The sequence below is a fragment of the Arvicola amphibius genome, chromosome 6 (assembly GCF_903992535.2).
Source record: "Arvicola amphibius chromosome 6, mArvAmp1.2, whole genome shotgun sequence".
NCBI classification, from domain to species: domain Eukaryota; kingdom Metazoa; phylum Chordata; class Mammalia; order Rodentia; family Cricetidae; genus Arvicola; species Arvicola amphibius.
Genome location: NC_052052.2, coordinates 98,244,727 through 98,257,069, shown reverse-complemented (window position 1 = coordinate 98,257,069; position 12,343 = coordinate 98,244,727). Strand labels below are relative to the sequence as shown.

The window sequence follows — 12,343 nt, the reverse complement described above, 5'->3', positions numbered from 1 at the left end:
ATATAAAGTACTAAAATAGATATAAAACTTTAAACATTCTTAATTTGTAGTATGTGAAACATATTTCATACACATACTTAAAAACTTTATAAAAATACTTGCCCATAGGGCAAAACAACAAAGTGAGTTTTGGGGATACAGTAATATAAATTTAAGAAAACAATTTGACATGCATTACATAAGTTTCCAATTAAAATGCTATGAAACTAATTTAATTTTTTTTTTTTTTTTTTTTTTTTTGGTTTTTCGAGACATGGTTTCTCTGTAGCTTTGGAGACTGTCCTGGAACTAGCTCTTGTAGACCAGGCTGGTCTCGAACTCACAGAGATCCGCCTGCCTCTGCCTCCCGAGTGCTGGGATTAAAGGCGTGCGCCACCACCGCCCGGCCTAATTTAAATTTTATACAAATTTGCTCAAAATAGAATTTAGGTTCACTGTCTAGAATTGGAGGTACTTCCAAATGATTCACACAGGACCGTGAGGAGTTTGGCCACCACATGCACATTGAGACTGTTGCCAAGAAGCCGGTACCGCTGCTTCACCGTTATCTTCTCAGGAAACTCTAGAAAATAGAGGTGGCTTTTTCAGTGTAGTTACTTGCAATGCTAATGTCCAGAAATAAAAGATACCTTTTAGTAAAGGCACAATGGCCACTTATAAATACATTCATGTCTCTTGGCAGTGTCATGACCAGCGAAGGCTCTATGCTATACAACGGGTCACCTAGTGACACTGTAGTGTGTCTGTGTAAGCATACTCTATGATGTTCACACACGAACTGCCTAAGAACACAGTACTAAGAAAGTATACTCATGGCTAACACAAAAAGATAGTAAACTGCTAATATGACCATGAGGGTTTACAAATAAATGAGAATTTGGAGGTCCGAATACTGTATAACATCACGCTATAATGCTAATTGCAAGAGGTGCGATATAACACAATTATATCAAATAATATCAGAGTACAGCTAAGGCAAACACATACTTAGAGTTCACAAAAACATGTTACTTCACTTTGGAAAAATGGTGACTACTATTTTCTCAGTAATTTTTTTTTATTTAACAACACTTATCATAAAATTTACTCTTAAAAAAGTATTTGCTTCGTGCATTTTAGGATAGAGTTTTCAAACATCTTCATTTTCATTACTTCAAAATGAAATATGCTTGCACCCATCAGCAGCAGTCACTCCCTGTACTTGTCTTTGTCCACCCCCAACCACTGTTTTTGATGCTATTACAGATTTGGCTAGTCTAACTTCATATCCATGGAATCAAGAGATATGCTTTATGCTTCATGCCAGTCTTTTCACAGTGATAATGTTATCAGGTCCATTCACCTTAGAGCAAATTCCAGTACTTACTTTCTATTAGTCAATACTATTATTAAGATAAGACATATTTTACTACTCATTCATCTACTGGTAAACTCTTGAGCTGTTTCCATTCTGGGATACTATTATAATATGTACATATTATGGGAGTTTTTCTTGGATATGTATCTAGAGGTAAAACTGCTGAGTCATATTCGTTTAATGTCTGCAGAGATGTTATCACTGTTGATTTCATCCTGGTGGATATGAAGAAATAGTTCACTGTGGTTTTCTTACATTTCTCTAATAACTAATGATATTTAACATCCATTTCATATGTTTATTGGATATCTGCCTATTTTCTTTGAAGAAATGTATATTCAAATCATTTTCACATTTTTATGTTGATTATTTTCTTTTTATTGTTGAGCTGTAAGAGTTCTTTATATATCCCATATATAGCTTGCTTTCATAGTTTGCTTCCATAAGCTGATTTTCTCTTACCTGATTTAATCACATTCAGTGTGATTTGTCATAACAAGTGAAGCAAAAGAAAATTAAACAATAATATAAAGGAAATAACTAAGAACATTAAGAATAGTACAATTTCATATAATTGTAATGAAGAACCATTATGTAAAGTAGCTTCACCAATATTAGACTCTATATTAACTGTAATAAGATAACAGTAATTACTATAATAAAGCCGTCATCTGCAATTAAGCATGACTGTAAAGCTTATATCGTACAGATAGTGAGCCACAGGCATGCACCTTACTAATCTCAAAGATTATTCAGTTCCAAAAGCCACTGACACAAATGTGTCTACAAGAACTTTTACACTATCCTAGGGATTGATCCTTTGTAATGTTAAGGCTTCACTAAAGGGAAAGGTGAGTTTAGGAACAGAATTTTATTTTGTGTAGATAGTAAAGTCTAAACTAAGTGATAGAAAAAATTATAATAGTTTTTAAGTTAAAAGGTGATTTTAAAAAGCCTTGATATATTAAAGAAACTAAAGTCTTCAAAAACAAAACCACACAGAATGCATGAGATCAAGATAGCAGCTTTTCCTCAGTAAAGGTCAGTGTCCCTCTTCTAAAGTCAGCTAGTCACAGACAAGCAAGTTGACAGCCACAGACACCAGGACAAGATGAACAGGAAGATCGATATGGTTCCACCATTGCCAGGGAACAGATGGCTCAGACAATGTCCATTTTTGTACCCATAGCTAATGTTGGAAGCACATATGAAGGACAGTTGTGTCATGTTCTATGGTAACATCTGGGCAAGACTGTCAACACAAGCATATCATATATTTAAAAAGAGGGTTCAGCAATTAAAAATATGTAACAATAAATGAGGACATGAATCTGAGAAAGAACAAGGAGGGGACACATGGGAGGGGTTGAAGGGATGAAAGGGAAAAAGGAAAATGATGTGATTATATTTTAATCTAAAACATGTTAAAAATTAAATGGAATAAAGACTCCTCATAGTATTTTGTGTATATATATTTGAAGAACCTCAAGAAATTCTACTTTACTCAACTCAAATTTCAAAACAGAAAAAAATATTTATGAAATTTATAAAATAAAAAGTAGCCATCTCTAGGGTCTACCAAGATAGCTTAGTGCCACTACTTAAAGACATTTAGGAAAGTAGGTAAAAAGAGAATCCTGCAAGGTATCCTTTGGCCTACACACACATACATCATGGCAAATGCACATATGTACATGCACATACACACACATATAAACACACAAAATAAAAATAAACAAATATAATATTTTAAATTATTTCTCTATAATTTAAAAATTAAAACCAATATGCTTTTTCTAGGACAATATGTAGGCATTTAAACACACTAACTCAGTCAACTGTCATAAAGTGGGTGGTTAAAATTATCTACATTTTACAAAAAAAGAAAACAAAAAGAGGAAAGATAATTTAAGGTAGAGAAACCAAAGTTTCTAGCTTGGTTTGACTCTGGTCCTCCAAACCCCTTACCAAGTTTCAATATTACCACGGTGACCACAGCTCTAGAGGTAAAATAATCAGGTTTCTGAGACTGAGGAACTCACTTTGATTAGACAATCAATAGCTTTTCTTTTAAGTATGCAGAGTACACCTGCTGGTTCAAAATATGAAAGAGAATAATAAGTAGGAGAAGAGACTGGAAACCAGAATTAAGTCCAATCCTCAGCTCCTACAACTTTCTCCCTTTGTGACATAAACCAAGGAACGTCTGCCTTTCTTTAGTAACAATCTCTAAAACATTGAAGATTGAATGGGATGACCAAAAAGGGGGAGAATAGTAATTTTTTCTATCTTAAATTATGTTAGTGTGGTGACTTCTCAAAAAATTAGGAAACAACCTTCCTCAAGACCCAGTAATACCACTTTTGGGTATATATCCCAAGGATGCTCAATTGTGCAACAAAGACATGAGCTCAACCATGTTCATAGCAGCTTTGCTTGTCATAGCCAGAACCTGGAAACAACCTAAATGCCCCTTGACCAAAGAATGGATAAGAAAAATGTTGTACATTTACACAATGGAGTACTACATAGCAGAAAAAAATAATGACAGCTGGAGTTTTGCAGGAAATTGGATGGAACTAGAAAACATTATTTTGAGTGAGGTAACCCAGACACAGAAAGACAATTATGACATGTACTCACTCATTGGTGATTTTTAAACATAAAACAAAGAAAGCCAGCCTACAAACCACAATCCCAAAGAACTTAGACAACAATATGGACACTAAGAGAGACTTACACAGATATAATCTACACGGGAAGTAGAAAGTATAAAAAGACAAGATCTCCTGAGTAAATTGGGAGCATGGGGACCTTGGGGAGGACTAAATGGGAGAGGGGAGAGGCAGGGAGGGGAGCAGAGAAAAATGTAGAGCTCAATAAATATCAATTAAAAAAAGAAAAAAAAAGAAAAACAGATAGAATACAATTATAGTGTTTTCCCTTTCCTTCCACCTGTCTCTCCTATGCCCTCATCCTTGTTCCCTCTCAAAATTATGGTCTTTTTCTATTTTTATTGTTATACACACACACACACACACACATATATATATATATACCTAAATTTATAAACATAAACTGCAGCAATAATAAGCCTTTAAAGGACAGGGAGTAGAAAATAAGCCTGGTTGCTGTGAGTATGCTCACAGAAGCAAACACTGAGAGCAGTTAAATGGGATGGCCAGCTTGCTGTCAGTGTATAAGGGACCACATCTGTAAGTTTATTATTTAGGCTCTAAAACCCAATCTTTTCGCCCATTATCCACCTCACAAACAGGCTTCAATATTACAACTGTACTGGACTTAAAAGTCTCCTTTCGACATCGAGCCTATAATTTGGGATCCTTGAGAAGATAATAAGAAGGTGAACCCCCCCCCCCAAAAAAAAATATAGTAATCCTCCTGGATATTGGAAGTAGACACGATCGCCAGGCAAAAACTGGGAACTTGAGGGTTGGGCGAGACGCGGCCAAGGGAAGATGGGGAGAAAAAAGCGTGAAGGGGAGAATGGGGGGAGCTCGGAGGAATGGGATGCTTGGGATACAGGAAGGGTGGATATGGGAGCAGGGAAGCATATATCTTAATTTAGGGAGCCACCTGAGGGTTGTCAAGAGACTTGACCCTAGAGGGGTTCCCAGGTTTCCAGGGAGACGCCCCCAGTTAGTTCCTTGGGCAGCTGAGGAGAGGGAGCCTGAAAAGGCCAGTTCCTATAGCCATACTGATGAATTTCTTGCATATCACCATAGAACCTCCACCTGACGATAGATGAAGAAAATGACAGAGCCCCACATTGGAGCACTGGACTGAGCTCCCAAGGTCCTGATGAGGAGCAGAAGGAGAGAGAACATGAGAAAGAAAGTCAGGACCGAGAGGGAACCTCCACCTGGCGATAGATGAAGAAAATGACTGAGCCCCACATTGGAGCACTGGACTGAGCTCCCAAGGTCCTGATGAGGAGCAGAAGGAGAGAGAACATGAGAAAGAAAGTCAGGAACATGAGGGGTGCGTTCACTCATGGAGACAGTGGGACAGAACTAATGGGAGATCACCAACTCCAGTTGGAATGGGACTGATGGATCATGCGACCAAACCCGTCTCTCTGAATGTGGCCAACAGTGGGGGCTGACTGAGAAGCAAAGGACAATGGCACTGGGCTCTGATTCTTCTGCATGGACGGGCTCTGTGGGAGCCTTCTCAGCTTGGTCGATCACCTTCCTGGACCTGGGGGAAGTTGGGAGGACCTTGGTCTTAACATAGAGTAGGGAACCCTGATGGCTCCCTGGCCTGGAGAGGGAGGGAGGGGAGGTATGGGTGGAGGGGAGGGGAGGTATGGGTGGAGGGGAGGGGAGGGAAGGGGGAGGAGGAGGGGAGGGAAGGGGGAGGAGGAGGGGAGGGAAGGGGGAGGAGGAGGGAAGGGGGAGGAGGAGGGGAGGGAAGGGGGAGGAGGAGGGAAGGAGATGGAAATTTTTAAATATAAAAAAAAACATGAAAAAAAATAAAAATGCCTTTAAAAACCAAAAAAAAAAAAAAAAAAAAAAAGTCTCCTTTCGATATTCAAATCCTCAAGCAGAGCTCTCAGAGGCAGATTTCCTCCTCCTAGTTCTGGAGGAATGCTGGGTAGGTCTAGTTTTCCCTTTGCCTGTTTAGCCAGGAATGGGGAGCACTCTGAGCCCCTGGTGTAAGAAAACATGGATGTTTTAGACCTAAAGTGCTGGCAGCAATGGGACAGGAAGGGCTTGGGAACACTGTAAACACAGGACAGTGTCCAGGCTTCTCGGCACTAATCCCTGGATTTCCTGCACTATGGTGAAGTGAGGACTTTGCCTTCTCTCTATCTCTGCTTTTGTTTGTCAATTCCCCTGCTGTAGACCCCCTAATGTTCCTGAGTGCCCCTCACATTCCTTATAGTAGACAACAAAGGCAAATAACTGATAATGTGTCTTTGCTCAAGTAAAAATCAACCTCAAATCCAATCCCTATCCAACAACTGGTTAACTCAACCACACTTTACCTTCTTACTGTGAAATGCCAATTGGACCTAGCCGAGCCTGGTAGTATAGACTGTAATCCCAGCTACTGGGAATATATATGGAAGGGCAGGTAATGTAGCTGGGTGCAGCACAAGAAAATATAGGGGAGAAATTGAAGGGACCCCCCCACCATACACAAGCTAGTGTGGAGTTACCAAGTTCAGACCTATGGAAACACAGATGGAAACAGAAAGAGATCCTATCCACTGCCCGAGGGAGGTAGTAATCAACATTCTGCCCTTAGCCTGAATGGGCTGACTCCTTTAGAGAGGGAAAACTGGGTCAGAAGGGAACTGACTGAGACACAGTGGAAGAGAATACTAGAAGACGAAGCTCAGCACCTTCACTGAGACACGACTGAAGAGAAGACAAGCCAGGAAAGCCCCAAAGCTGTCACAGCATACAGGAGGAAGGATTCACAAACTCACCTGTCCTGGCACGGATTCACCCATGAAACACACATGTAAGGTCCTACTGAAATGCTGAGAGCTTTAATAAAGGAAAGCTGTGACCCTCATGGATCTCACATACCAAATTCTGGAGGAAATCCCTGCAGATTCGCAATTTCTCTAGGTGTGAAATATCGCAGTTTGAGCGTTGACAACTTAGCTATCTTTTCTTCTGGGGGCAAAATATTAAGAGATTTGAAGACATTCTCAATCTGTTAAAAAAAAAATCCACGAGAAATTTAAAAATACTGTATGACCAGGCTTACCATTTCTAGTTGTGAGGCAGTGGACAAGCCATCTGCCATGTCACACGGAGCAGAACGTACAAGTGAATATCTCTGTGAACAGCTGTATCACTGCTTCAATAATGGCAACAGACTTGGAAAAGCAAAGGCTCTACCGAACTGATCAGGAACCTAAGACATATCAGTAAATATAAAAATTAGAAAATTATAAAACGTACAGGAAACTGAGTCAACTAACAAAGTCAATTTCACAATGCTAACAAGAAACTTAGTAAGTAAAAAAATCACGCCACAGAAAATAAAATATATGTATCAGTAACTATATAGCCACTTAGCTGAACATTTCAAATATTTTAATATTGTTAAATTAAATATTAAAGATAATATTACTGAATAGAAAGTTTAAATTTAAAAACATACATGGTACCTGAACATCCTCTGCAGTCTGTAACACTGAGCCTGTCCCTTCAATGTAGCTTCCATACCTGAAAAATTCACATGAATAATACATGATGCCCGATGTATATTAATGCCAAATCTCTCTCTGTCTCTCTCTGTCTCTGTCTCTGTCTCTCTGTCTCTCTGAGTATTCGTGTGAGTCTGTGTGACTGTTTATGCATATACAGGTGTGCATGTACATGCATGCGTGTGAAGGCCTGAGGACAACACTGGTGTCATGCCTCAAGCAACCCAATGTTTTTTGCAGACAGGCTCTCTCACTGATATCAAAGACACCAAATAAGTTAAGCTGGCCATCCAGCAAAGCCCAGGGATCTGCTGGTCTCTCTCCAGAGCTGAGTTCACAGATCCATGCCACCACGCCTAGCTATATTTGACATGTGTTCTGGGGTTCCAATTCTGGTCCTTATGCTTATTAAAAACAGTGTACTAGGCAGAGATCTCTTTCTAAAGATATTTTTTCATGATAAAATATTTCTTAAATGGCATAAATTTATAGCCTTCTAAAACGTCTTAGATAGTATCATACAAATATGCTTTTTAATTTAAAATAAAACAAAAGACATAATTCTATTTAAGCTTCTGAAAACTAAACGTGGCAGTTGAGTTGTATGAACTCCACTCAACACTGTATTAGCATCTTCGTATCGGTTGTCATATCTGCAATGTTCCTTGTTAGGAAGTACACACTATATTACAAAGGTCCCTGCCACATTAAATGAAATGTATAGATGAAAATATATTGCTATTACTTTTATAAGCCCAAATTATAATTTCTTCTCAGCATTCAAAATCTTTGGCTCCCTAATAGCACAAGAACCTGAGTTTAACTCTCATTTACCCATTTTTCTCTTATTAGCATCTTCATTTAAGAATTAGTTTAAAATTGTATAAGAAGTATAAAATACTTCAGAAATGAAAGGTATAGTTTATTTTTCTGTTGTTGACAAGTTGGCTTTCCATCATGAGCACTCTCTTTTCACAGTAAGGACAATTTAAACTATGAACTAGAGAAGCACATCAGGGAAAATAACTGCTTCCCACTATCTTCTCATATGCACTGCACATTTAGACATGTGTGCCCGCCATCTTTAGCAGAAGATGCAGAGCTGCCACAGCGAGGCTTCGTTTATGCCATCTCTATTATAAGAGAGCACCCAGGCTGCTTTTTATTACAAACGGCTAAGTATTATTTGATGAGAGGCCTAACCAGAACCTATTGGACTTGGTAGTGGACAACAGTTGAGTCCTCCTGGAAGCACAGCAGCAGATCATAAAGTCAGCCCGAGTCTATGTGGCTATAGGGCAGCAGCGCCTTTCCCCAGCCTAACAACAAGTGGGCAAGAAGGCGGCCGGAATTGTCGCATCACTGAGTGAAGCTGAGGCGTGCACAAAACAGAGACAGCGTTTTTAACTTTTTTCCTAATCAATTTCCCCCATCACCCTGTTTTTTAAAAATTGTCAAAAAAATTGTCATAAATCAAGAAACAACCCAAAATAAAATACTAAATGTTCAACCATAGGTAATTAACAAAACAAATTATCCTCCTCTTTTACTATGAACATCAAAGGCATTCTTATATCACCATGGCAATGATATCCAAAGAAGATTACGAGTGGCTTTACTCTAAGCCAGCAGCCACCATTTTGGAAATTCATCTCTGCCCTCTTATGAAAAGAGTGCCCCAGCTAGGCCTGTTGACTGTTTTTGTCCCTCGTAGAAAGGTGGGGAGGGTCACAGATGTCACCTGAGTATCCACTGCTCCCTACCACTGTGCTGTGCAACTCTGCCTTCATTGCACATGGTGTCGGGGAGAGCTAGAGTATATGGCCAGGGAAGACTAGATAAAGGACCTCCATCTGTGCAGATGCAGGCAAGCCATGATCCTTACTGTGTAAAGGCTTCCAGGTGCAGGCTGCTGGGGGCAGGAGTTCTTACACGCCTTTACGTACCCCTCACCTGTGCTCTGAAAAGAAGCCTGATAAACTCATTGGTTCTCGAGAGTGGACTTTGGTGGGATCATGCTTCAGTTTAGGGCTGGAGCATTAGTAGTAGGGGTATTGTTGCCATGGTGAGAAGTTTTTTTTTTTGTTGTTGTTGTTTTTTTTTTTCGAGACAGGGTTTCTCTGTAGCTTTGGAGCCTGTCCTGGAACTAGCTCTTGTAGACCAGGCTGGCCTCGAACTCACAGAGATCCGCCTGCCTCTGCCTCCCGAGTGCTGGGATTAAAGGCGTGCGCCACCGCCGCCCGGCCATGGTGAGAAGTTTTTTGTTCATCCCACGAAGCAATATTAATAACAACACCTTTGGAAAGCCATATAGTATACTGATACCACAGGCTGGTAAAAGGCACTAGATGGCCAAGAGACAGATGAAGTAGGGAGTTTTATAATATTAGGAACTTCTAAATTTTGGAACATGAGAATTCATTATCTATTTAAAAATCCAAGTAAATTTTAAATTGTAACTGGATGATTCAATTTTATTTCCTTAAACTAAAATATAATTTCTTTCAATATAGTAATAGACATCACTCTTGAGGTTTGATGTGTCTCAGAGAAAGAAATGTAAGATTACCCATTCACAAACTACAGAAATCATGCCAAGACAAGTACTGAAGCTATACAAAGGTCATTCACAAATGGCCTTGTTTTCCACGAATACTCTGTGGGTGGTGCACAGAATGTTCTGCGCCAGGAATGCTCAATCGTGCTCTACTGGCAATTAGGAAAAGTCAGTCTAAGAGAAACATTTTATCAAACACTTTTTGCTCTGAGAACTAAAAGACTAGCTATGAAACATGATTATTTCAGATACAACACAGAGGGAATCACTTTCAAACTTACCCTTTGGTAAAGCACATGGACCTTCTAGAAGTGGGCTTAACGATATCTAATAGAAGAGCGTATCGCAGCAATAACTTTGGTGGTAAAAAGTACTGGCTTGGGTCAACATCTTCAAGAAACTCTTTCAGCATCTGCACAGAGAGGTCACTGTCCTGCTGGTGCTTCCTGTCAATTTCTTCTGCAGTTTCAAGCTTAAAAAGAATGGTATCTTTTCCTGAACACTGTGTGCTGCTGCTATCAAAGCAGGTGCTTGGTTCAGGACTCTCCGCTCGTAGCTTATTTTCTGCAACTACTGAATAGTTTTGTGGCTGTATGGTCGCACTTTTAGGAAACTCCATCAGTATCTGGCATTAAATTAAAAAATAAAACTGTCAAAAGTTTTATTTAAAATAAGAGATAAATCAATAATATTAACTGAACACGTGGGAACCTTTTTAGCCTTTATAAGGTTGACATTAAACAGATAAACACAGTGGTCTGCTTGTATTTACACGAGCTGTTGTCAGAAGTTATTAGTCATACAACCACACAGAAAGTGAGCTGCAGAGGATTCATTTCACGGAATTCCTGTTTGGTGTACTTATTAATGGAAAAGCTCACAAAATATAAACACAGCAGCACAAGGGGGAAAGAAGTTTAAAAAGCAATGCTGATATTGGAAAATGTGCAGAGAACTAAAGATTACCAAAGCCCTCCATTAAAAAGGAAATGCTGCAACATCCTCAATTAGAAAACAAAACTCACAGAGCTTTTCACTGAGAATATTCATGTGGGGGGGTGGAGTGGGCAGTGTGGATGATTTGATATAGAAACTCATAATCTCATATACTTCTTTTTTACAACTGAGAAAAATACTCAAGGAATTTCTAATGATTAAGTCTTCCTTAATACACTTTTCACGTTGTTTCTGAAACCATCCAGGCAGAAAGAACATCTGTCACTGGAGCATCAAAATGATGACTAGTCTTCAATAGCCGACCACTGGCTTCTGAGCTGTACTGGGACGGTTATGCGGAGCAAAGTTCTTTGAGCCACTGCAACTCTGTTATCTTTCCTCATCTCTTATGAAAACATAAAGTTATTTACCAAGAATCTCAACTTAGCAGTTGAGAATTTGATGTTAGCTTATACTAATGATTACTACATTTTAACCAATTAAGATAAATAAAATTGGCATCATGGAAAGTATAATAAATATGTTTAAACAGGGCATTTTAAGACAGGACACTGTATTTTATCAGAAGTAATCAAAGGTTTTAAGTGGAAGAGAAAATGACAATTGCAGAAGTCAGTGGTCCTGGAAGTTATGGGGGAGACAAGGATAACAATGCTAATGATAATTTTCAAACTTACAAAGCCTTTGTGAGCTTTAGCTCTATTTAGCTTAGTGAAAAGTAAACCAAAGAGAGAAGAGAGATAAAAGGAAACACCAGGAGAAGCAGAGGCCTGGAAACGGATATGAAGATGACCTGTATTATAAACTCTATAGGCACAGAAGCCCTAAGTAGGTACTGAGAAGAAACTGGCAGACTGAGATTCATTCACAAGTAAACAGTAATAGCAGCAGCAGCAACAATACCTGACCAGGAACCTGAAAAGGTAAAGGATCTGACTGAAGCTTTGCAATGAGAAAATATCGTAGCCTCGAGTTTGGAATACCAAGCTGCAAGCAAAACAGAAAAGCTAGTTACCATATGAAATTTGGGAGATTTATAGCAACTTCAGCATAAAGATGCAGACAGATATGTACCATATTTCTGCCAGAGCAAATATGGCTACTGATTTTTGGAAGACTTCTTCACAGAAGAATCTAAGCCAGTTACTTTGCTGCTCTGTATCTTTCAGTGAATGATATTTATCCCAGACAAATGTATTCATAGGTCATAATTCACAAGTAAGAAGAAATACAGACATTCTGTATTTGTTATTGATAATATAATAGTGGTAAAATAGCAGCA

At 39.0% G+C, this 12,343-nt stretch overlaps 1 protein-coding gene across 3 annotated transcripts in view; it reads right to left on the bottom strand.

Moving 5' to 3' along the window:
* Positions 1-287: 287 nt before the first annotated feature.
* Trdmt1 (tRNA aspartic acid methyltransferase 1) overlaps positions 288-12,343 on the bottom strand; it is a 32,215-nt gene continuing 20,159 nt past the window's right edge. The window contains exons 7-11 of one of the 3 annotated variants that reach the window (XM_038335406.1): positions 11,965-12,048; positions 10,386-10,729; positions 7,509-7,566; positions 6,919-7,048; positions 288-562 (exon numbers count right to left, since the gene is read on the bottom strand). In XM_038335406.1, coding sequence (XP_038191334.1) covers positions 432-562; positions 6,919-7,048; positions 7,509-7,566; positions 10,386-10,729; positions 11,965-12,048 — 747 coding nt within the window. In that variant the 3' untranslated portion in view covers positions 288-431. Of the gene's footprint in view, positions 563-6,918; positions 7,049-7,102; positions 7,253-7,508; positions 7,567-10,385; positions 10,730-11,964; positions 12,049-12,343 lie in introns of those variants that run through there. The other 2 variants (XR_005285967.1, XM_038335407.1) reach the window with 2 other exon arrangements.